Raw genomic sequence first — 26308 nt, forward strand, 5'->3', positions numbered from 1 at the left:
TGAAGTTGAACCACATGTGTAAGACTCACATAGTTATTCCTCGTGAATAAAAGCAGAATCTGGACAGCAATGCTCACTTCTTTACTTTTATACGATACTTAAAGAATTAGTTTGTGAGTTTTCTGTGAGGGTGGTGTACAGCTGCTCCTCTTCTTCCTTTAGCACTCTGAGTGTTTCTCAGCTGCAGGCTGTTGGTGGATGGGATTCTTACGGCTGTGTGAATTCTGAGTTCGTTAAAAGGAAAATTCCTTTTAAATTAGAAGGAGAGGGAAGATCACGCTGTAGGCCTTAAGCATTCCATTTTTCATTTGGCAGGTTGAGTACGTCACAGTCACTCTGAAGCAGCTGAGGTCACTTTCTGTATGATCCAAGACAAATCATTCCTGTCAGGCTCTCTTTGAGCTAACAACATACATGTTTTCTCTCGTACTGAAGTACTAGTGTAGTTTAGTCAACGTGAAAAAATTCAAACAGAGAGGGTTCCTGTTCATCAGTATGTGATTGAGGTGGGCAGGTGCTTACCTGCGCCTTGTGTGCCCCCAAGAGGTGGGTGGAAAGCTTCCCGGGTATTGAACTGTGGAAAAACATTGGTGTTCCTCACATGTTACTCTTGATGGATACTAAATGGAAGTGCCATTTTCTGAAGGTAACGAAAATAGTGAGAATTTTGTACTGCTTCTGCTGTCAGTTCTAACATTAAGCCTCAGAAATGCCTGGAGTAGATTCAGATTGACAGGTATGAAACTGGATTTGTCTTAAACATCACCTCTTAATGACAGTTAACTGCTGAATTTAGTCTTTCATGTCTTTATTGATACACGTGTGTATCTATGTATACAAGTATGTGTTTGTGCGTGTGTATAATGCATGAACACACAAAGCATGTATTTTTGGTCCTTGGAGTCAATTGTTGAGTGCTGAGGACAGAGTCTTCTCTCTAGCTGAAGTGTCTGCCTGGAATTGAACAGGCTGCTACAAGAGGGGAAATTGTCACATCCAGGCAGCCGGAATTGAGCAGCAGGATACAAGGACTGTGCTTAGCTGAAGCTTCTATTATTCCTTTTGGACACCTGTTACCATGTGTGCCTTGTGGTGCTCACATTACCACTTTTGGACTTTCTCATTTCATGGGTCGGAAGTGGTGAGAAGCTGTGGTGAGAGCAGCTAGATACCATTTCTTTGTGACACCTGAGTGCCAAATACCACTGGGTATGGAGGGACATCTTCATGTTGTTGTTATCATAGCTGTACTCAATATTGAGTATTTTGTTCATCCTTTTTGGTTGTATGGGGAAGTTTCTGGGTTATTATTTAGGCTCTGTGTCTGTGTAAGTGGTTATCTGTGCAGCAGTTGCACCTTATTTGTCTTTCTAACAGTTCACTGCAGCTGAGATTTTTGGAGATTTTACTTTCTGCTTTTAAACAAAAGCTGACAGTTAATGAACAAAGGTGGCATCCCTCCAGAAAGATAATTGCCAAGTTTCTGTAGCATGGCCCGGCATGTTGGTGACATGGCTTACAAAATCTGTCTCAAATGAGTGGTTCTGTCTCTAATCTCCCGGCTGTACTGATGAGGTACAGTGCCCTTCTGTGTGCATTTATGCACATCACTCATACCATTTTCCTTGATTCTGCTTTATGTGAAAGGAGAGAATTTCCAAAAGGCTTTCTGTGTGAAAGGAAAGGAGAACTGTATTTCTCCCATTTTCTTCTGGAGGCGATGCCCAAGCACTGTGTGCAAATTTCTTGTGTCTTGACAAGAATTGTGCAGCAACTGGTAAATTACTTTAGAGGCTCTCCCTTTAAAATGAGGAGTTTGTCTTCAAAGTCACCCTGCAATTTTATGAAGATCAGAGAAAGACTCTGAGGGAGGGGAAGGTGTGCATGTGGTGGCAGACTCTGATGTGGGATGCCAGCAGGCCTTTAGACATGGCTGTGCTAGTTAAAGGTGAAGTGAGCAGGCTGAGAGGACTGAGCCCCAGTTCAGGAGACCTCCCAGATGGTGAAGATGCTGCAAGGGAAGGAGGCAGAGCATGTGGAAGGAACCTCCTTGCTGCTCTCTCTTGAGTCGTGTTTCTGTCTACAGCCGCTGAAGCCTCCTACTGCTTTTCGTGTCTAGAACATGGAAAGTGCTTCTGTAAGACGGGTGAATCACTAAACACCACTGTTGCAAATTTGAACTGGGTTCCTCCCTTCTGGTTATAGTCTGGAGTTTTTTGTCGTCTTCTTTTACTTCCACAGATAGCAGATGTGTGGTGTAGCTGGTGTTTTCATCATCTGGCTCACTGGGTGGTGAGCAGTTTCCTATTCAGTTAGAAGCCTGGGCCCTCAGTGTGGCACTGGAGGACCAAAGCTCCTCCTTTGTAGAAGAACCCATCAGCTAATGCGTCACATTTTTCTTCCTCAGCTGCAAATCCATACACTGCTATATGTTACGTTCTTACCCTACGCTACCTTTTGTTTTTCATTAACCATTTCATTCTAAATAGTATTTGTTAAAGACTGCATTAAGGCAGTGTATTCTCTTCCTCTTCACATAAAAGTTAAAGATACAGATCAAATAAAATAGAGCTGATAGAGCATACTTAGGACATAACATTGCAGGGAGAAAAGAGTCAGTCTGCTGTATGAAAGTCAATGCTGAAACTCTCTCCTGGAAGGAAGGAAGGTAAAAAATCTGGTCCTGTGTCCAAACTGCAGTGTCTTGATGTGGGTTTTGTAGTACCAAGGGCAGTGAAGATGACTTTCTCCAGCTAAGAAAACTTCCATGTTATCAGTGGTCAGTGTGGTATGTGTCTGATGTGAGAAGGAAAACATAGAAGGAACTGTGTGGCAGTTTTAAACTTGGATTTGAAAATATTATAATGTCACATATAGTACGCTGCCGTGTAGTTTTGGACTGCACAATAGAGTGTGCAGTATGCTAGTGAAGGTGCATTCTGGTTAGAATCTTTGGCCTGTGGGCCGTTCTTTTGGAGGAGATGGAGAGTGAGGCTGGTGCAAGTCATGGGAGTGTGACACTTGGAGTTTAGCTAGATTCCTGCTATTAGCTAGGTTTCGAACTGGTATTGTTGAGATTGTCTGTAATGACTTATGCATCTCTTACTAGGAGTTGGAGTCTCGGCTGTCTCTCAGTGGACCCTCCTGCAACTCCTTGCTAAATATAGGGTGCAGGGTTAAAAGAAATTGACTGCAGGTACAGTAATCTTGTTCTGTTTCTTGGTCTTTTTCAGCTTGTACCTCCTTTTAAACCTCAAGTGACGTCTGAGACAGACACCAGGTATTTTGATGAAGAATTTACAGCTCAGACTATTACAATAACGCCGCCTGAAAAATGTAAGTAAAAAATTATACAGAGGCATAACTTAAAAACAGTGAGTTTATAATAAAGCACTGTGTGAGAAGGCTCTTCAGTTTGAATGAAAAAGGTATTCTCACTGTTCATAGCAAAAATCTTCATATGGAAGTGTGCAAAAGTAACTCCTAAAGAGAGAGTCCCTTTGAAGAAGGAATAATTACAAAGCTTAAAGAATTAGATCAGTGTGTGGGTTCTGTTCGTTTGCTTTTATTTTATTTTTATTTTTATTATTTCTTTCTATCTATCTATCTATCTATCTAGCTACCTACCTACCTACCTACCTGCCTATTGCCTATCTACCTATTACCTATCTACCTATTATTTAACTTAGTTTACCGTTCTGTCATTCTCTTTTTAAGGAAAAACACCAGCTTCTAGTGTTTGCTGGGTGGCTGTGTAGGTCTCAGACATGCGTATTTTAAAGTACTTTAAAACAGAAAACCTGCCAGAGACAAGTGGATGTCCCTTGTGTAGATATCAATTTCATTAAATTTATTTGAAAATGCAATTTCCTATCAAGTCTTGTACTTAGCAGAGCTCTTAAAGAAGTTGTTAATGTAGATGTAATTGGTGCACTGGGCCTTGCTCAGACCTTCTGTGTTGGAGTGAATTTGTCTCCTGCTGCACACAGGGATCAGCCAAGCTAGGCCTTAACAGAGTCACTGCCAAGCCAGTGCGAAAGCACGGTTAAAGGTTTCTTGAATTAACTCCCTTTCTGAGATGCTTTTTCTCTCTGGGAGGATGGGAAAGGAGGGCCGTAAAGGTAGGCAGTAATGCTGTCTTTGAAGTTGATAACTCGCTCATAGAGATGGCTTTTTTTCTTGGGTTAAGATTCCCAGATTCAGCCGTACTTATCTGCTATTGCACAACTGTGGAGTAATTTTCTGGGGCTTATATTTGTTGTGTTTGATTGCAGCCATTTAAGAGATTTTTAAGTCCTCCTGCTGTGGAAAAAGTTTGCTGTTTTTCTCCCATCTACCTCAATAATTTGTTCATACCTTTAATTCGAAAGATTTGAAATTTGAAAAGTTTGAAATGTAATTTGTTTAAATATGAATTAATTTAGTGGCTGTTGACTGAGTGCCGTAAAGTCACGACCTCCTGAACTCCACATATGCACTGATAACGGGTATTTCTTCACTGACTATTGAAGCAGTACAAAATATTTGGATGCTACTGAGGCTTCAGATTTAAATTTATTGAATTCAAAGCGGGCGGTTAATGCCAGCTAAGAGAAACTTCCTGTCTCCCACTAGCACCTGCCTTGGCCTCTGGTAATGGCATTGTTGCTGCTGCATAAAGCAGCACAGGCCACAGCCCAGCCTGGCCGTAAGGATAATAAAGTAGGGGTAAATACCAGCAGCAGTGCTTGGATACTGACAACATATCTTGTATATTTAGTAGCCAAACTGTATATATAATAAGACATGTAATTCTAAAAGGTTGCACAGAAATGCACTGTTAAGAGTCAGGATTTCAGTAGGTGTCTTCAAGGACAGGCACTGTTTAAGAATCCCTGTGAACACAGATCCAGATTCTCAGAGTCGGGCAGCATCTGATGTCTGGGTTCCATTGGCAGAACAGGAATTGTGTAAATAAAAATATTTTTGAATTTGGCTTAGCCCTCTGATCCCTGTAAATGCTGTAAAAAAAATAGTTTACTAAAAAACAATGTCTAAGAATTGTAATACATAAAACCTTTATGAATTGGTAATTTTGTTGATGTTCTTCCTTTTAACTCTTCAAAATGGAAACATACTTATATGTGTCTGCAAGAAGGTGATAATTTTGTGGACTCAGCTTAAGAAGCAGTGAAAACTGTTTCACTGCTTCCATCAGCAAGGACTTCTTTTTGCCTCTGCTCCCAGAAGATAGATGTGCTGGCACATTTTGATTAGACAAGGTGGTAGTGGTTGAAGTCCTCAGGTGGTAGTCATAATGAAAACAAAACAAAAACCCCAACAAAGAAAAGCAAGGAAGAAGCCCCACGCTGCTATAAACCTTGGCTTACAGAAAGGATGTCTGTTTGGTGAGCGTCATTCCACTCAGTGAGCGTGAGCCCTTATCTTCAGCACTGAGCTCTGAGAGGTGGGCTGCGTATCAGATGGAAAATAAGATGTTGTAAATACAATGACGTTTTGAACTTCTCCCTTGTTACAGATGATGAGGACGGTATGGACTGCATGGACAATGAGAGGCGGCCGCATTTCCCCCAGTTTTCCTACTCTGCAAGTGGACGAGAATAACTTTTTTGTTCTGCTGCTTCACTGTCATCTTAGGTTTATCACTGAAAATGATTCCTGAACATCACCACCAGTACTAGATACTGTTTAAGATAGCAGGGGCACTTTCAGAGACCATTCCAAATTGAACAAATTTCTTTCCCCAGACCTACCTAAAATCCGTTTCGGTTTTGCATGAAATACGCTGTTTCTCTACGCTGTCCCGCTGTTGCTGCTGCCCACCGTCTCAGTATAATAGCAACGTCAAGAAGTTACTAACAGTTTCTTTGAAGGTAGATGACTGTACGTCAGCGTTGTACACTTTGTGCACAGATAGTCATCTGGTTTTCCTCACAGTGGAGGCTAAACAAAAAAAAAACGTGTTGGTCCAGCTTATCTTCTTCTAGAAGATGAATCAAAATTGTACTTAGTCTAAAAAGACTAGTCTACAATATTTTCTTGCATCTGTTTGTGCTGTTTAGAACAAGGAAACACAGGGGTGGTGATGTACATATGCAAGGTTTTTGTTAGGCATATCATTACTTGAAGCAGGTCTCTGTCAATAACATCTGGCTGGAATTTGCTTGGGAAACGTTTGAAAGGAGGACTTAAACTGTTGATATATATAAATATATATATATATTATTTTTTAATTACTGTTGGATACTACAGAAGAAGCAGAAGGGCTGGCTCACCCAGCCTGCCACTTAGAACTTCCAGGTTCATGTGCAATCATGGAGAATCGAACATTATACATGCAAGAAATGAAGGCATAAAAGCAGCAGTTGAAGTTCTTTAAGGGGTCTTATAATTTGCACCAGATAACATCTATCTCATGCTTTTCTTTTTCTTTCATGATATACATCACCTCTGATGGCTGAAGAATGTAGACAGGCATAATGGTATATAGCTTTTCACCCAGATGTGTGCACCAAGGTAAACAGGTGTTTGCCTTACTCTGAGTTTGTGAATTAGCTTTCTCTCCTTTCCAGGTGTTTGTTTAACTCTGAATAGCTTTTTTTTTTCTCTCTCTCTCTCTCTCTCTCTTTTTTTTTTTTTTTGGTTATGCTGTGGTAGTATTTATTTTTAGAGATAAGGATTGTATGTGTCATGTTTGCAAATGCTGCTACATCTTAGATAGAACAGGCTTAGGGCAGTTAATTTTGTAATATATGGAAGGACTGTACAAGCTGAAGGGGATAATGCACTTTTGTCCAATGTGGAGATTTTAACAAGGCTCTGAATCTGTACATACTGCTTAGAATCAGATTTTTGTGAATGAAATACTGTCTTTTAATTCTTTGGCAGTGGAGACGAGGAGTTCCAACTTCACATGCCAAAGGATTAAAACCAAATAAATAAGAACACTACATCTTGTGCTGTATTCAGGATAAAGATACTGTAAAAAGCCTGAGAGCACGATAGAAAATTTCGATTCTATATGAAGGAAACATCTGAACAATGAGTCCACCGTGATGACAAGAAAAGCACTTTATTCTGATAATTGAAATAGTACATTTCTGGGATCAGCCACTGTCAAGGAAGTTTGCCCTCGTGCAACCCAGCGTGTCACCTGTGACTGTGGTACCAGATTGACTGAATCTAAAACATCGCTATAGGAAGATGTCCTTCCACGTCCGAAGATCTGTATCTAACACAGCATGTGCATAAACTTTAGCTTTCTTCTTCAGCAATGATAATCTTAACAATAAACCCATTGGTGCTAGGAGCTGGGATGTTACGCAGTGCAGCGATGCGCACGCGCCCTTGCTAACGCCATCTGAGAACCCCGACTCCATGGGATTATCATTGGAGGTATCTCTGTGTTCCTATCTTGTTAGCTCCCACGAGGACTGTGATATCAGTATTGCGGGCTGCGCTGTGTGAGTGAGGGGGTGAGTCTGAAAGGAGGCGTCCATACCCGGTGCCTCCTTAGCCCCTTGATGCGGCGTTGAGCGTCCCGGCGTGAAGCACACTGCTGGCAGTGCACGTGCTGGGACGGTCAAGGGGCAGACGGGCGTTCCAGCAAGGCAGCTAAAGACACAGACTACTTCAGACAGCTTTTAGTGTTGGGTGTTTTATCTGTAGCGGCAGAGGTGTATCATAATGCATATGCTGACTACATGGGATCTGATGCTGTTGCCTTCCAACTACTTGTGTAGAGGTTATCCCTCTGTAGGGAGAGAGCGCAGTAAACGCACGGCAGGTCTGTAGGAGTGTCTGCGCTGGCAGCGAGCGAGCGGTTGATGGAGCTGATGACACAGTAGATGGGCATTACAATTTTCTGCAAAGGCCTCGTACTTAGAGACTGAAACTATGGTGGTTCAAAATCTGTGTTCTGTGCCTGTGGTGTTACTTTTTTTTCCTATGTTTTCAGCTTGTAACAGCAATAAGTTTTTTCACACAGGGCACCTACAGCTAGTGGCCGAGTGGAGTTGTGCTTCTGGCCAACCCTTCCTCAGGCTGAGAAGAAAGGGGCCCTGTACGTGGGTTTGGTCCATCATTGCATAGCCCATTGGAATGCAGTTTGCAGTAGATATCTGTCGGTGAATTCTTTGAAAACCTCTTAGGGCTTCATTCAGCTTGCATTGTATTGCTGCCTTCCAGAATCTCATTCGTCGAGTTTATGCTATGAAGAGTTAGCGGTCATTTAATGCCCCGGGCTGGGGGGTTCTCTCAGACCAGTGTTAGAAATGGACGAAGGGTGAGTTACAAGCTGTGCCGAGAGAAACTTTCAAAGCTCTTCTTTTCCTGCTTGCAGTTGCAGTTGTAGCTGGGCTTGGGCAGCACGTGGTGGTGGCTGGGTACCTGACGAGCCTTCTGAGCACAGTACCTTTCAGACACCGACTCCAGCTTGTACTGACTTCCGTGGCAGACGCTATGCCCTCTTGTACTGCAGCCATCTTGGAGGAATTGGTCATTTCTGTTTGGGTTTTGGCAGTTTTGCACACAGCTTTGCTTTCCACACGAATCCATCTTCCAGTACATTCCTGTTGCTTAAAGAACATTTATTCCAGTATTGTTTTCCGTTTTTATCCATCTATCCTCGCGGCTTCTTAAAGCTGACTGTTCTTGCAGGGGCCACGCGCTTCTCCTAGAGTACAAAAGTAAGGTCTCTCCTTACTAACTGCAGGGTCTATATATTACACCTCAATGTACACACTTTGCTGCTACTGTTTGTACTGTCTACAGTAGAATTTCCTTATCTTGCTCCTGGTAGTGCATTACAGGCAAGCATGAAATGTAAAGTATTTATTTAAATAAAAACCTCTAAATTGGTAATTGAATTACCTCCCTGTAGCTTTAGAGTTTGTGACAGTTCTTGACCTTGCTAGTTCTTTCATTAGATCCATGCAAGATCTAGTCATATGGTTAAGGATATTAAGCAGACACGACTATGAACCCAAGAAACCGTATTACTGTTGGTCATACTTAAACTGTTTATTTCCTTAAGTATATGACCCACAAGGATGTGAAATAACTACAAGAAACTGTTTTTGTACACTGTACATCCTTAGTATTTTTACACATATATGATAGGGATGCACATTATTTTCCTTCGTACAGACAGCTTAAATAAAGCACTATGTCAATCTGCTACTTCTGTGTTTTTTAATGCTAATTTGTTCTGGAGGTTTGTAAATATATATATATATATATGTTCAGGCTTGCCACAAAGGACATATTTTTTTATATCTGCACATTAAATATCTTAGAGGATGAAGTTCTGAATTTGTTCCGTGTCAGAGTCAGAAAAAATTGAAGCAAGAAGGCTATATTGCAGATTACAAAAGATTTCTGGAGTTTTGCTTTAAATACTTACTTCATATTTTCAAATAATTTTATATAGGTTAGATGTTTCGATCCTGAAATGCACAAAGAATTTACTTGATTTCTTCTTACAAGAAAGTGTACATTGTTATTTTTTTATCACTGTATGTATAATGATCAGTGCACGTTTTGTTCCACGTTCGGTTTGCCGTGGAGTCCTCGTGGTGTGTGTACCTTGCTGTGACCTATTTCACATACCTGGTGAGCAGTTTCAGCTTGTACGTTCAGTTACGGTATTGGCACAAAAAACAAACAACAAACGTTTTTCTGGCTAAGCAAGATGTAGCTGTGCTGTGGACCAAGGTGGTTTCCATGCAGGTGGTTCATGTTAACTCTTTGAGGTATGTGTATCTTCTCGAAGTAAATCTGGGTTATAGTTCTCACGTAATGATTACGCAGGGCTACATTGTATTAGAGTACCCAGTATTTAAGTGGAATTCGGGGTCTCAAGTCGTGTGGGTTGGTAATGTGCTGGAGGTGGACGCAGGGGAGGTGTGATTTGTAGGGCACCTCGAGGTGGGACTCATTGAAGCCCAGGAGGGTGGAGTGTCCCCGAGCAGTCTGGGCATCAGCTCAGTTCTCAGACATGAACCCTCCCCTGGAATGCGAGGAAGCATGTGAGCCAGCTCTCTTTTTTTTTCCCTGCAGTAGGAAGGAGCAAGCACAAGACAGATAGCTGCAGTTGCATTAGGAGATCAGTGACTGGGCCTCAGTCTGTTCAGTCTGCGTGTGTGTACGGGCACGGTGTGTGCCATGGGGTGACGCTCCGGCTGTGGACATGGAAGGTCCTGAGTTCGGTGACCTCATCTGGCTTTTGTAAGCTGTGTAAAACCCTTTTGTGGCTAAATAGACGGTGAGCTGGGGGACGACAGCGGGAGCCGGGAAGTCCTGGCCCTGTCTGTGCCCAGCGGATCAGCAACTGCTATAAGCAGCGAAGCTGCTGCACAGAAGTTGCTCCTTGTAGATGCACACCCCGGTGCTGGCAGCGGCCCTCTCCACTCTGCACCAGCAGCAGCTGGCAGTCAGGCAGGTCCAGAAGGGGTGAGTGATGTAGGGCCGTGCTCCAGGGTCTCAGTGAAGCCTCGGTGCTGGGACTCGGTGCCCGAATTCCTTTGCACACGTTGCTGAGAGACGCTTCTCCTACTGAAACAGATTTATGGTGTGGAAAAAAAATAATTTGCTGATTCTTCCATTTATAAACGCATTCTTACCTGTCTGATTACCTATGAAGTAGTGTCAGTTAAAGCAAAAAGTGTCCTTGAGTGTGGAGGACCCACGTCTGTGCTAGGGAGGAGCCTGCTTTGCCATGCGTTCCCTTCCAGGCAGAGCTGAGGCAGTCGAAGCATGTCGTGGCAGTGAGGCGGATGGGGAGGAGCTCAGATGTGTTTGGCAGTTTCATATGGCAGGAAATTGAAATGGGAAGAAAACCACTTTGATGTTAGAGCCGTACCACTCTAACTCTATTCCTGAAATGCAAGGGAATGAAGGATTGCATCCCACAGCAAATGGCATCTTGGGGCATGTGCCATTTCTCCTATTTGTGTTCCATTTCATGTGTTCACGCTGGCTGGGGTAGACTTATCACAGGGGAACTGTTCTCTGCACTTTTTCCTTTTTACCAGCACGATTCAGCAACTACACTTGAACGTAGAAACTTTTTTCTTGTATAGTTTTATCATGCAGTAGTTCAGCAAAGGATGCGGATAAATTCTTTCTGAAAGAGCCTGGCATTTGGAAAGTCATTTCAGAAATACAAACAGACATGAAGGTAAGCAGAATAAAAGTCCTCCAAATGTACTGCCAATTGCAGTAGTTTGAATTCAAGTTCAGCTGCTGCCCGTCCCTGAGACAGCCGAGCATCTGCCAGCGGGGGGGGCACAAACAGCTGCTTCTGTGGCCAGAGCCCTCGCAGGGCTCCCTTTGTCCCCAGGGCTTTGGCCACTGAAGGGGAACGTGCCCCTGGGAAGCCCAGTCATTCTTAGGCTCTTCTGCTGGATAAGCAGTAGGTTGTTGGGACTTGGGTTTTTCTGTAAAGGGAACGAATACGTGGTAACCTTCAGTTTCCCAGGTGGACCCTGGCAGTGAGTCCTGAACGTGAGCGCAGTGCAATTTGTGCTAAGCTTATGCACTCTGCTCCTCCCCATAAGAATGCTTTCCTTTGAATGCAAAAGGACACAACCAGGAGAAAAAGAATCAAACTGAGTTTATTGGGATTGCCATCTGTAAATAAGACATCTGTTCAAATTACAAAAAGAGATTAAAAACATTTTATAAAAACTGTAGAAATACCGAATCCAGTACACGCTCCTTAAGAGCTGCTGACACCGGATTGCAGTGTCTTAGAAGGTCTGATGTCTTCCTAGCAAGTTCGGTAGGTGAGTAATGTTTCGAAGTATCTATGGCTCTGTAGTTCAGAACAAATGCAGAGCAGGTGCGAGGAGGCAGCATGGCTGCTGCTCTGCAGAGGTCCTCTGTGCAGGCTTCAGAGAAGCCCGAGTTTCAGGCACGTACAGAGGAGAACTGAAAGACAGAAGAAAGAGATGAGAGCCGAGCGTAAGTAGTGTGTATGGAGCTGCTTGCATTTCTCATTTGTGTCACGTCGGCCTGGGGCTGAGCTCTTAGAAGAGAAATACAGAAGTGGTTAAGAATGTGGCAGTGCTGCGTAAACAAGCGCTGTTCCAAAGCCTGGCTTCCTGCAGGCCCGCTGTCCTGCCTCTAAGATCAGAACTCTTCCAGGTAACAAGCACAGGAGCTGTTTGATTTCTGAAAAACAAGATCTCCATGAGCTTTAGCCATCGCTCGTGTTTAGCAGTAAATAACTGAGCTGTTGTTTTGGGGCACGTCTTAAGATGCTGCCCCTTCTCTCTTCCAGGAAAGGAGGAGGCAGGGTTGTGCCAGAGCGTGTTTACTGTGAATTGTACAGACTGTATGCGGGGTGGGCAGCTGTACAAAACAGGAAGCTGCCTGCGCGCTGTTAGGAAACCGCTGGTGGGAAGGCTAATGTACAGTTCTGAAGCTCTTGCATAGCTATTGTTTGTGCTTCCTCAGCAGCACTTCAGGACTTCATTAAGAATGAGAGATAAAGCTCTGGTGGAGCTGGGATGGCTGCCCACAATTAAGCAAACAGAGTTCTGAAATTTGAATTTAAGAGCTGTAAATGACCTCAGAAATTACAAATAAACTTTCCACTTCAGCTGGTTTTATGTTAGAGGACTTAAGGGTGTTTCTTTTCTTAAAAAAAAACAAACAAAACTTGGTAAGGTAATGAAGGCAGAGTCAAAAAAAGGATCTATAATGCTTCAGTTCATTAAAGAATTAATTAAAAACAGCAACGTGGCACCTTCTTCCTAAAAACACACGTACCACATTACCTGCGGTGCTGACCAGCACACTGACACAGGAGCTACGTCCCGGGAAATGCATGGGGGGTAACTCAGCATCAGTGGCTGCTCAGAGGATGCCTGCTCTGTGCTGCATTAACCCTCTGCGTAGGGCCAGCACCACAGTACAGACAAAAGATGACGAACTCCACCCACCCCACCCTGCCCTGCCCCCGAGCGGGCACCTTGTACGAGGTGCAGCTCCTGCTTCCAGCTGCAGGCTCATGAAACCAGCCACGCTCACCCAATGCAGCACTGGAAGTGTTCCTCTCAGGGCAGCTGGGCATCAGACACTGTGCTGTCTCCCTCTCTTCCTTTTCAAGTTGGAACTCCTCACTGCTCCAAAATCACACCTCATCTGGAATGTCACTGGCTATTAAAAAACCTGCCAGAAGCACATCATTGTACATTAAGAGTACACTAAAATATAAGGCTCTCCAACCTCCACAAAGACTTCTGAAAAAGGTGAGGACCTTGTAAGGATCAGCCCAAGTCAATTCTGACATCAGAGAGCGAAGTGCTGATCACAGTACGGCCGTGCAAAAGGCAGCCCAGGTAACCCAGGGTCCCAGCCCTGTCTGCTGTGTGCACACAGGCGGGCACAGCTGGCAGCAAGCCCCTCAGGCAACTGCAGTCTGCAAGGGGATTACAAACAGACAAACACCTACTTCTGTATGATTGATGGACGCCAGGGCAGATCCTGCGCGTGAAGAGCATGCCAGCATTCACATTCGGTGAATGGTGCTGAGGTTTTTAAGAAATCTCAATTTTTTTTCCTGTTTTGTTTGCTGTGTTGTATATGTTCATACTTAGAAACCAGGATCTTGCTCTCCTGAGTTAAGAGTGACTTGCAGTTTAAGACTTTCAAAAGCAGAAACTCAAAACTGAATCTGACAAAATCTTTCTAAATAAAAGGTATAAATCCTGTCATTAAACTTATGCCTATAGTAAACTGTATTCCATTATTAACTATCACTGCCATCCATTAAACATTAACGGCTTCATCTGCAGCACACACTGTAAGGTCAGGCTGAATTGTCATACCGATCCTTTTTAGCTCTATGAAAATTAAAACTATGATGTGAGGATCTTCCTCACGTTGTACCCATCACTGCCTCACACTGGGATTACAACATTTTACTCCTCCGCTTCCCAGGGTCTCTGCCGACAGCAAACTTCACTTTTTAGAAAGGAAGATACGTAAGGAAAGTTAGTTTGACGAGGAAGTGAAATAAATCAGAGCTGGAGTGGGAAGGTGCACGGATAATCGGAGCCTTCTGCTATCCTCTGTCTGTGGGACAAACATTTTCCAAGGAAACACGCTGCCCCCAGCCCACAGCTTGCAGACAGGTGATTATTCTGAGCTTCTTTCAGTGACGGGAGACGTAACGTTACTGATCCAAGGGATGTCATTCAGTGCCGAGGATGAGATGTTTCTGAGTCCTGTGGCACGTGCTTTGGTTTCTCCTGCAAGTTCCCACAGTGCCAAGATTCGTATGTCCTCTCTCCCCAGTTTAAACTTTAAGGGTTTTTTTGTTCGTTTGAATTCTGTCAGGTAAATGTCGTCCCATTGTGGAGTGCCCTCCTTTCAGTTGCCCTAATTTTTAAGAGTGGGAAAAAAAAAACCAAAACAAAAACCACACCAACAATTTCTAGCCCCCAAATGGTTTCGACACTTTCTTCTTCTTTTGTCTTGAAGTGTTTGCCAGATTCAGCCCACATCTGCAAATAGTTTTAGTCCTTCTTTCCTCTCTATATATAGTGCACAGAAAAAAATACCTACTTGTGCTCATTTCTCTTTATCTATCCAGGTTTTTACTTGATTCCATCTGTGTCCTGTTGGAGATCTGCATCCCATTTCTTTTCCTGGAATACGCAGCTGCTTATGTTCCAAGATACTACAGCAAATTTCAGTTAGTGTATCTGACATCATTTTTCAAGGATTTGGTACGATTGGTTTCTTTCCCTTCTCCAAAACCCAAGCTCACTGTAAAGGGTAACTGATGACTAAGGCAGTAAACCAAAGCATGTGCTGCCACTTTCACCTTTGATCAATACTGACTACACAGTGAAATTAAAGAAAATACGTATTTCTATAATAATTGTATACACCTTTCTCTACATAAAATCTCCTCTTTATGGTGAACTGTCCTTTACTTCAAGTCTGATACTCCAAGCCTCTCTCTTGGGCTGAATCCCAGTTCCCAGAGAACTCTGCTTTAAATAGCTGCAGATAGGTTTTTAGTACTCATACTGTAGTAAGTTAAAAACAATTTTTTTTCTTCTCTTCAAAGTGTTCCCAAGTAGAAAAGCATCCTCTAGAGCACAATTAACTTATAATGAAGATACAAAAGGAAGTCAAGACTCGATAGCAATATATCTGAATGACTGTTTCCCTCTTTCGTACGATTTTTGTACTTCTGCCCAACTCTATAAAAGCACGTCAACTTCCAGATAAAAGAGATTACCAATAACAGAATGCCTGTGGACTGTGTATAAAGTCTCTTCCTATTACCAAGAGCACTTCCCTTCAAGCAGTCATCTTCATCTCTGAACAAGTGACTGGCAGAGCTCAGAGGGCTGTGGTCGGTGGTGCAGAGTCCAGCTGGAGGTCTGTACTTAGTGGTGTTCCTCAGGGATTGGTGCTGGGTCCGGTCCTGTTCAACATCTTCATCAGTGACAGTGATGAGAGGATAGAGTCCACTCTCAGCAAGTCTGCTGATGATACAAAGCTGAGAGGAATGGCTGACACACAAGAAGGCTGTGCTGTCATTCAGCAAAACCCGGACAGGCTGGAGAGTTGGGCAGAGAGGAACCAGATGAGGTTTAACAAGAGCAAGTGTAGAGTCTTGCATCTAGGGAGGAATAATTGCATGCACCAGTACAGGCTGGGGGATGAGCTGCTGGAGAGGAACTCTGTAGAGAAGGAACTGGGTGTCCTGGTGGACAACAGGTTGGCCATGAGCCAGCAGTGTGCTCTGGTGGCCAAGAGGGCCACTGGGTTCCTGGGGTGCATTAAGAAGAGCGTGGCCAGCAGGTCGAGGGAGATGATCCTCCCCCTCTAATCTGCCCTGGTAATGCCTCACCTGGAGTACTGTGTCCAGTTCTGGGCTCCCTGGTACAAAAAAGACAGGGATCTCCTGGAAAGAGTTCAGCGGAGGGCTACAAAGATGATAAAGGGCGTGGAGTACCTCCCTTGTGAGGAAAGATGGCCACAAGTTGCGCCGGGGAAGATTTAGATTAGACCTGAGGAAACATTTTTTCTCTGAAAGAGTGGTCAGGCACTGGAATGGCCTGCCTAGGGAGGTGGTTGAGGCACCATCCCTAGCGCTGTTCAAGAAGCGTTTAGATGAGGTGCTGAGGGATTTGATTTAGTAGTTGGGTAGGGATAGTGATAGGAGGATGGTTGGACTAGATGATCTTGTAGGTCCTTTCCAACCTTATGAACCTATGAACCTATGTAAGGCTGAGAGACCTGGGTCTGTTCAGCCTTGAAAAAAGAAGACTCAGAGGGGATCTGATCCATATCTGTAAGTATCTAAGGCGTGGGAGGCAAAGGGATGAGGCTGAACTCTTCTCTGCAGTGTGTGGCAATTGGATTGAGGGAAAATGGCCACAAACTGAAGCATAGGAAGTTCTGCACAAATGCATGTGGGAACTTCTTCACAGTGCAGTGACGGAGCAGTGGCACAGCTGCACAGAGAGGTGGTGGAGTCTCCTTCTCTGGAGATGTTCCAGACCCACCTGGACGCCTATCTGTGCAACCTGGGCTAGGGAGCTGCTTTGGCAGGGGGTTGGACTCAACCCTGCCAGCCCCTACAGTTCTGTGATTCTGATAACCCAACACTGTCTAGGTTACCAGGTTTGTCTACCTCAACAAGAAATCCTGTCAAACCAAACACACTGACACGATTAAAATCACAACTAAGCATGGATCCTATTTGCCTATGATAAGCACTTATTAAATCTAACTAATTAAGCCATTCATTTTCTGTTTACTGCTACGTGTCGTACAGACAAAATATCTTCTGCTACATTTCTTTTGTCACCCATCGAGTAGAACACCAGTAATCCTGTGCAATCGCACGAGTCTGCTGTGTTCATCAGTTGAATTAAGTGGCTGGTCTAGTCACAAAACAAGGGTTTATTTATTTGATAGTTTTACTATCAGATATGCTTCTGTTTTTCTTTCATCCTCCTTTTTCTGAAACGAGTGGATGAAAGAGAAAGAAAGAAAATAACTCATGCAGTTCTTTCTCCCTTATTTCCAAAGCACTGACTGAAGAACAGTGGCCAAAAAGCTGGGCAACAGCAGCCCAGAGTGCTCAGGTGTAGCCGTTCCATGTTCTCCATCACATTTGGGTGACTGATCATGGAGCAGTAGGGAAGATAGATGGCATTTAAAGTTAAGGGGAAAAAAAACAAAACACACAGTGACTGATGGACTTAAGTCTGACAAATGGCAGCAAAAAGCTCCAAGAAATTATCAGCATCAGCTGCTGTTCAAATGGTAATTCTGTGGAAGTGAGGATTTGCCTTATCTCTGAAAAGGGAACACAAACATCTTCTGATAAGAAAGCCAGAAACTGTAACCAAGAATAACTGCTGCTGTTCCGTCTCTTCTGAACACTTCTTCCTTTGGCTGAAGGTCCAGGTCCAGCTACCAGTCTCTCTCTCCAATTAAATGGAATAATTTCTATTTTTCATGAGGTAATGCTTAATTTAAAACACCAACGAAAGCCTGCAATTGTAAAGAAACTGCAGGTGGATTTCTCTGCTAAAACTGCAGAACATTCCCCTCAGTCTTACTTTTCTTTTGACACAGTACCTGTGTTCACCGAAACTGCAGCTCTTCGGTGCAGCTCTTCTACTCTTTGAAGAACTGATTCTTTTTGTTGAGGAGCTCCACGAGCTGCTGAGCAGTGGTCTGGCAGTGCCTGTCCAGCTGGTACAACCTGGAGAGACAGATGAAAGGATTATAGTGCGTCTGCAGTGGGAGTGCTGGGACATTCACACTGCTGGGGAAGCTCGCAGGTGACAGAGCTCTTCTGGCGTAGGGCTGGGACTGGAGTTTTGCTCTCAGGGTGGGCATTCAGTGCATTTCATCTTGACGCTTTCAGCAAGTGCTTGCACAGTCTGCCCTTCTCACTTAGAAGCCCTATCATGACAGCACAGCCAGTTGGTGTTGCCACATCAGGAAAGGCCCCAGGGCTGCATCCCAGCTGCGCCTTAAGCTACGCAGCACTTAGGAAGCAGGAAACAACTTGCCTTTTGTTACTGCTCTTTCTAGATACAAACTTTCCACTTGTTTTTCTAAACAATTTCTTTCTCAACATACTGAAATACAGCTTCCCCTGAACAAGCTGCATCTTGTGTCTCTGGTATTATCTCTGTTTTTAATGGCATTAGTTACATGCTCACAATAAGGCTTGTGATTTTCGGATTTTTTCTACTTTCAACTCCATGTGGTAGCTTTGACTTGTACAGCTGTCATAACTCAGCTAAGATAATCGCTCTGAATATTCACAATCTTAATCAGGATTGTTCAAATTACTGCATTACTAAACACCTCCACATTTCATCACAGTGAAATCTCAAAATGTATACCCAAAACAGCAGTTAGTGGTCTGTATCTGTCAGCCACCCTCTTTGAAGTCTAACTGCAAGGATCCTGCAGCAAACACTCTGAATGGATATATTTCACCCTGCCCTGTTACTCTGCTAATAAATATTGCAGAGAGGGACGAGGGGAGCTGCACGACCATCTCCTGGGGATCAGAACAAAAGTAACTGCAGATCACAGCAAACAGTGACAGCTGGTTGCAAACATCCAATGAAGTAAAGAAAAAGACGACTCTGATAGCATAGAATATTCTATTAAATGCACACTTACACGCTGTGTGTTCAGTTTCATACTCCCTATACCTTCTAAACTGTAGCTCATAGCTCCGAGCTGTTCATGCTTCATTTCTTTACTAAGGGTGATTCCAGGGGCATAGAACTCAAAAAACCAACAAACAACAACAACAAAAACCAAACAAAAGAAGTCAACCAACAAAACCACAACAAACGAAAAAACCCAGCCCAAAACAAAATTCCCTCACACAAAGTGCCCTTGTGCTTTTTTGTGTTCTGTTTTTGAAGGTACTTGCTCGTTAAGAGCATCAGGATTGCACCCACTGAGTGCCAGGACAACGGCATTGTTTGCTGGAGGCAGCGTAACAGTTTCAGACCAGAGAGCTGAGTTCTGCTTACTATTTTGCCATTGATTTCCTTTAACTTGAGGTTTTGTGACCTTATCATACTTCTTTATTTGTAATAAAGGCATCTTCCAGTTCTTTATTTATAGAGCACCTACTGCTTTATAGCAGTACTGGTAGGGAAGCGTAACTGGAATGTGCTGCCTTCAGGCAGACAAAAAAAAACCAACCACCTCCAGTGCCACCTTACTTAGGTAGAGCCTCAAGGCTAAGAAATCCTCTCCGTGCAAGGTCATCTCAGATAAAGTCCCATTCATCAACCACCACCAGCAGTCCAGATTCAAGGCTTTAAAATGTAAGTTTCTGCTGAGCTCTTCAATGAATTAATACATTTCCCATTATGCTAGCATTTCAGTCTGTTTTAAGGGTCTTTGAGAGAAACCATCTTGCATGACATTACTACTGCTGCAGCTAAAGGACACAGTTAAGTGCACAAACCTCTCATCAGCATTTCTCCAGCAACACGAGCAGTGCCCATGCATCCTTCATGCAAGGCACCACCACTGAAGGAGCCCACAGGAAAAGGCCCTTCCCTCTTTCCTTGTGAGGAGAAGGCTGCAGCTGAAGAGCCACCACTTCAGTGCAAGGAACTTCCTCCAGTTCTGGCACACAGACCTGAAGTATTTTCCAGTGGATGTAAATTCTACATTAAAACTACACTGTCTACTAGATACTCACAGGAAGCCCATGCAAACTACAAAAAACATCTCTGGATATGAGCCTTAAGTGCTGTCTATTGTAAGGCTCTGTATCTTTTCAGGTCCTGTAATGGGTAATTTGGATGAACTTCTGTAAATGTAGAACTTTAATTCTAGCACGTTTCATAACTTCACCATGTTACATTGGATTAGCCCCTTAAGCAACGGTAAGAAAATGCCACAGGCACTGAACTGGGCTTGGCTGGCAGACCAAACCTTGAATTGCATCACCTGCAGCCAGCTCCAGATACAGGGTTAATAATGCTCCTTCCTACAGCTCCAGATCACTGTAACGAGGGAGTAGGTCTCATCAGTACACATCTCAGTCTGTTAATTCCCAAATTCTGTCTACCATTCTGCTCTCCCAAAACTGCTGCCAAGCTGGCCCTTGCTCTGCACGCTGGGACGACCAGCCTGCTCCGGTGCATTCAGCTCCCGAGGACAGGCTCTGGGCCCTCTCACAGTGTCTGCTATTACGTGTGACATGTGCAGCACAGCCACACATTCCCATATGCATTGTATCTGGCCTGCCTGCTGATCTCGTAAATGATTCAAGATGAGAAATGAACAGCTCCACCCACATTCACTGTACTTCCCATATGTTACAACTGCACATCGATGCCTGCCATCATTTTTACAACTGGGTGACAGAACCTTCTGCACATTTTGCTAATACGAGCGGGTGAGGTTGTGCAGTCACCACATTCACTTTGGCAATACCACAGACCGGGCAGACGTGCGCTGTGTCCTGAGCACGAGTGACCGCTGCACAGCACCCCACGCATTTCCCACTGAGTTCATTTTCCCACTGAAGTGGGAAGAGCTCCCCAGTTGGGATGCCAGCGGCCGCTGCTGCTCTGTGGCCTGGGAGCACTGAAGGGTGGGACCTGACTCCACTCTCTGCCACGTTGTTTCAAGGCACAAGGTTCAGATAAGTGTTACATTTGGATTGCTTACTGGATAACTTTACACCAGTAACTAGCTTCCCTGTAGTTGTAATAGCATCCTTCAAAATTTTTTCCACTCAGACTTAAGCAGTCTAAATCCTAACTCCCTAGTTCTAATCAGAACTCTAAATCAGAATTACACAGAGGCAGGAGACAAGCAGTTTTGTGCAGCACGTGCTCGAACCAGAAACCAAAATGGGCATCACAAGCTGCAGTGAGAACTTCATGGCAAGCATTTTGTTCTGATCCTAAACACCTAAGCTTGAGTGCAGCTCTGTGTTAGAAGGGCTCTAGCCTACCTTACCAGCTTTGTGCAGCTCATGCTACAGCCTGCAGAAGGGCTCAGCTCTCACTGCAGAGAAATTGAACTTGGATCTGAGTAGGCTGTCCTGGGGTGAAATAGAAAGGACAGGTGCCTTTTGTTACATTACAGGTAGGAACAGACAGCCAGAAGCTCCATGAACACAGAGCATGGAGCAGATCTGCGGCACCAAGGTGAATTCTGCCTAGTGGAACTGACTGCAGCACAAAGCTGGGCTAGTGTCGTATGCCCTATGGGCTGAAGTAACAGCTTCCTTTTCCACAGCCCCTGCACTGACCCAGGGGCACCCACCAGGCCCTGGCCATGAGGATGCTGTGAGCCCTTGCCCGGAGGAAGTCACAGGTCCATAAATCCACAGGCAACAGGGAGCCACGTGGGAGAGCCGGTGCCACGGGGCCTGTCAGCCCTTCTCTGGGCCATACTGCTGACATGGAAGAAATTAACATGCCAGGATCGGTGGGCAGCGCACATCCATCCAACAGTGGAGATCAGTCCTTGACAATGCAGAGGCATTAAAAGGTTATTTACTCTTTCGGCGCAGTCGGGAACTAACGTAAATCGCTTTCCCTCTACTCTGCTGCGTGGAATCTGCTGAAATGGCGCCACTGGACTGCAGCAACCCGCTAAATCACCAAATCCAATAACCATGCTGCATTTACTGGCACACATCTTAATTAGGTTTTAATACAAGTAATCTGATAACTACTGCTGGCCAGCCCGTACGGAGCTGTCAGAGCTGAAAGGGCCGTTACTACCCCTGCCAAAGCCCCCCATCTGCTGGTTGCCGTGGAAACGGGGGCAGCCCATTGAGGCTGGGGGGCTCCCTGTGGCCACACAGTCCTGCAGCACGGCCCCACTGCTCACCTGAGGGAGGGAAGGGCCCGAGGCCTCTGAAAGCCTGAATTGGGAACAGGCAGCACAGTGCAGCACACTGCATGCAACACCTCCCTGCCAGGAGGGCTGGAGCACCAAGTGGAAGCATCTCCACATGCCTGGAGATGGACATGGCGATCTTGTGCTGCTTCTGGTGACCAGAGAAAAGCTGGGAGCAAGGGCACAGATGCTAAACCACAGAAGGAAGGCGATAGCAGACCTGCTGTATGTCCATTGGTGAACCTCAGGCAGTGTATGCCAAACACAGGCTTAAAAACAGATAGGTTACAACAAGAGGGAACGAGTCAGTTAGGAAAGACAACAAAACCCAGCACTTTCCTTCAACAAGCTTCCACTCCTATTGGCATGTATTTAGGACGTCTTGCAAATTGTACTGAAATAGTAGCAAGTAGTACAAGTGGGGTACTTCAGACAGCTGTGCTACAACACATTTAAGGATGCTGAGCTTGTATATTCAAACAATCAGAGGATTAGGAGAGAGCAAAGGCTCTCTGCGCAGCCTCTTCTCACCCTGGCTCCCACCACCACCACAGCTCCCCTGATCTCACCTCTTCTCCAGGCAATTGCCCACCACCACTGTTGAACTGTTTCAGACCATAAGTTCAGACTGTAACTGTAACCGTAAAACAGTAAGTTTTTGTCAAGCCCAATGAAGTTACAAAGAACTTAATGATGTAACAAGAAGCACCACACAACCTTAAATACAAATGCTGCTTATCACAGCTTGCTCCAGACTAAGATAAAGCAGGCACTACCCAGAATTAAAAAAAACCTGCTCCATATGCACCAGTGATCAGACTTGCTTTGTGATAGTTACAGAAAACCAGACGCTGCCACTTGAAGAGTTCAGGTGTGCAGCTGGTGCTCATGGTAAGAGAGAAGCAGCCTTTCTCAGCAGCCCAAACTGCTGTCACACCCATCCTTCTTGGAGGGACAGCAGCATGGGTCCTCTCTGCCTTCCAGCTTAGCTCTGCTACTCTTCTCTCTTCCCCTTTTCATAGCAAGAGTGAAGTTACCCCTTTCATAAAGACAGTAAAATTTACTTTCAACAACTCTCCATGCCTTCAGTCAGCTCTTCAGGACAACTAGGACACTTAAACCAGTTGTAAAAGCTAGCTCTCACATAAGCATCTGCATCATCATTGTGGTTTGCAAAATTCAAATGGCAAATTTCAAAGAAATTAAACAAGAATCTATAAAGTTTGAAATGCAGACAGAGAACTATAACTCAAAGCTTCAATACTGTCCTACGCAGGTATTTATTTAAGTTGCTAATGCAGAGATCAGGACCTTGTGACATGAGCATCTCAGAGAATCTCCCTAAATGCTCCCCAAAATTAAAACATTTTCAAACAGCTTAATTAGAAGTTTACATAGGAACAATAACTTCCACTTTGTTTGAGTTGTCATCACTGACTACAGGAATAAGTCTTCACTTTCACAGCTGGTTCAACAGGTTAAACAAATAGATCATGTAATAAACCTGAGCCTGAGTCTATTCTTGGGCTTCCAGTAGCTTATGCCTGAAGTGCTGAACAGGGAATATTATCAGCTCACTTTTCAGCAGATGGCACAGCAGCCAGGCTAAGCTGATGTGATGGACACTTCTAGCCCACCTGGGTTTTGACAGGAAGGAAACAATTCAAGAGACTGGTCAGAGTGCCATGAAAGATAAGAGTTTGAAACCTTCACTGACAAATGTTTGTGTCTCAGTCCCTAGGCTGAAGAAGTTTTTTGTCCTTAAGATTTCAAAATTCTATCACCCCTGATAACAACAGGATCAGCTTTGCTCTAAGAAAGAACAGTTCTTATTAGTAGTTTTTGCTTATTGCTGAAAAAAATGTTTAGTAAGAATTCCCCAAATTGCTTGGGCTGACTATTAAATTAAAATGCTGCAAAACATCTTAGGAGAAAAGAGGATAGCAGAGCTGATAATGTTATAGGAATACAATGAATCTTATAGTCAACCTCTGTAATACATTCACCTCTGATTTTGTTACATTCTGAACAGCACAGATTTTACACAACTTCCCAATCAGGAAATGGCGTGTTGATAATGCTGCAAGACATCTGTCTTAGCAAAGTTTCAGAAGTAACCTCTAATGTTCAGAAGGATCATTCTACTAGGTACATATGTACATTACTGAAATATTTTTTTTCTATGCTTGTCTTACCAGTTTTAACACTTTTCCATTTTACTTTTTACAATGTGTACTCCATTTGTCCCACAGCTTTCTGTTTACTCTTATTTCAGACAAACTGGAACCTTTGCAGACTGCTAGCTGGTGTCCACATAAAACAATCCCGATATCTGAGTTAAGGAGATGGAGAATTTTTTAATGCAATCTGCCAAATCTGAACTCTTTCCTTCACAAACACTTTGCCTTTAAAAAGAAATACCCAGCATGAACCTCATCAGAAACGACATGTAACAGACAGTACATGTGGTGTTTGGGCAGGCGACAGAGAATTGAAAAAAGTCTTTACTTTTTCTGTCCTGTGGCATGTGCAGAATGTACATGTGGCCCAAGCTGACATGAGGCATTTGAAGCAAAAAAGCTGATAAAAGCATCAGCTTCTGTTAATTTACTTTTTCAGACATTGTCTTAATTAAAAAAATACTACTGCTAGAAAGGGTAGCGCAGCTGAGCTACAACTGCTTCAGTTGTTTCTGACAGTTGCAATTACAGGCTAGCAGCACAGCTTTGAGTTCAGTCCTGCTGTCCTCGCCGAGCCCAAACTCTAGCTGCTGTCAGCAAGGACTGCAGGCACTGTAGTACAGAGAGTATAAAGCTTCTGTGGTCATCACCATTACTACACCTGTGTTGGAAAGGTAAAACGTTTCTCTCCAATGGCTTTCTAATGGAAGCTCAATCGTGCCAGGTATAGTCCTACTGACATGGATATCTGCAAGGGAGTCTTCCCAGTTCTATACTTATATATCACAGCCCTTCAAAATACTCTCCAACATAAAAACCAAGGCTGTTATCCTGAATAGTTAGACTGTTATAAAATTATCAGTGTTAAACATCTATTCATTAGTTCCTTTGATTATATCCCATCACCTTTATTTACACCTCTGATGTGCAAAATATGCCCCTCTTCCAGCATCATTCAAACGTGATTTTGCATACAAGCTCTGGAGGACTATACACATTTCCTTACTTTAAGGGCTCACACACGGTGATCGTGGCTTTCAAAAATTACAGTGAAATTAATGATATACAGAGTGTAGTTTTACCTTTGTGACAAACAAGATGATGAAGATGACTTCAATGTAGCAGAGATCATTTCTCTGTGCAGCATATGCAGATACGCATCTTCCATACAAGACTATTGCTCTCTCCACACAGACCATATTGCTTCCATTTGTGTACTCCGAAGCCTAACTTACTTCCTCCCCTCACAAACAGCTCTACCACACCAAATTTTCCAAGTCTATTCAATTTTGGAAAGAAAAAGCAGAATGAGGGAACATACTGAGTGAAAATACAGAGAAGATACTGGGAAGCAGGTGACGTCACAATAGACCAGGTGAGCAAAGGTGCCCAGGATGTGCATGAGCTGCAGGGAAGAGCAGTGCATGGATGTACCTGAGGAACTTTTCGTCTTCTATTCCCCACTAGCACTGTCTGGACAGAAAAGCATGTTTCTACCTTGCCTGAGCTGCTGCTGTCATGCAGCACAGCCCTTTGGACCAGTGCCATTCTCCCTGGTTCCCTCAGTATGCCATAAAGCTTCTGTAGAGACTAAAGGGAAAGTCACAGTCACTCCTGTGTCTCGGCTTGGCACCCCAGTCAGCAGGCACTGGATCCTGCACAGGCATCCCACTGTGGTAAGACTACAGGCATTTTCCAGCAGAAAAATTCATTCTGTCCAGAACATGCATGTACATACTCTTATGTTTTCCACAGAATTTTAATAATTGTCAAAAAGTCCAACAAAACTATTAGTCTTCACTACAAGTTACAATGCATATTAATCATTTTCTAGATGCATCTTCAATGTAAGTACAGGAAGAGTACTTTTCCATTCAAAGTTCTTCAGAAGACCTTATTTAGTGCTGTTAGGTAAGTCTGCTTTTCTCCTATATTCTATTCTTTCAGTGCTGATAGTAAAAGCTCTGTGAAATGAGTTTAAACAGAAAGCTCAGAAGTCAGTATGCTCTTGGGAGCTGATCACTCACATAAGTGATTGAACAATTAAAATTAAGTGCCTGAAATCAGCAGTAGTAAATTAAGAAAACAAAGCTGTGCCGGCATATTTAAAAAAAACAACAACCATGGCTTTTTTTTTTTTTTTTTTTAAAGTAGAGATACAGATGACAACACATTCACAAAACAAGAAGCCAGAGATCCACCTACTACTCATCAATTGCTTGTCTTCTAGTCTTGGT

General features: G+C 43.8%; 2 protein-coding genes across 4 annotated transcripts in view; one reads left to right on the forward strand and one right to left on the reverse strand.

The window, feature by feature from the left end:
* AKT3 (AKT serine/threonine kinase 3) overlaps nucleotides 1-7663 on the forward strand; it is a 132626-nt gene extending 124963 nt beyond the window's left edge. For both annotated transcript variants that reach the window (XM_065729777.1, XM_065729770.1), the window contains exons 13-14: nucleotides 3234-3336; nucleotides 5519-7663. In XM_065729777.1, coding sequence (XP_065585849.1) covers nucleotides 3234-3336; nucleotides 5519-5604 — 189 coding nt within the window. In that variant the 3' untranslated portion in view covers nucleotides 5605-7663. The remainder of the gene's footprint in view (nucleotides 1-3233; nucleotides 3337-5518) is intronic.
* A 9882-nt stretch (nucleotides 7664-17545) lies between these two features.
* SDCCAG8 (SHH signaling and ciliogenesis regulator SDCCAG8) overlaps nucleotides 17546-26308 on the reverse strand; it is an 89479-nt gene continuing 80716 nt past the window's right edge. Inside the window, exon 17 of one of the 2 annotated variants that reach the window (XM_065729741.1) lies at nucleotides 17546-17746. In XM_065729741.1, coding sequence (XP_065585813.1) covers nucleotides 17659-17746 — 88 coding nt within the window. In that variant the 3' untranslated portion in view covers nucleotides 17546-17658. The remainder of the gene's footprint in view (nucleotides 17747-26308) is intronic. The other variant, XM_065729749.1, reaches the window with a different exon arrangement.

This window comes from Cyrtonyx montezumae, unplaced genomic scaffold (assembly GCF_038088225.1).
Source record: "Cyrtonyx montezumae isolate F1298 unplaced genomic scaffold, pur_monq_1.0 scaffold_0, whole genome shotgun sequence".
Lineage (NCBI taxonomy): Eukaryota > Metazoa > Chordata > Aves > Galliformes > Odontophoridae > Cyrtonyx > Cyrtonyx montezumae.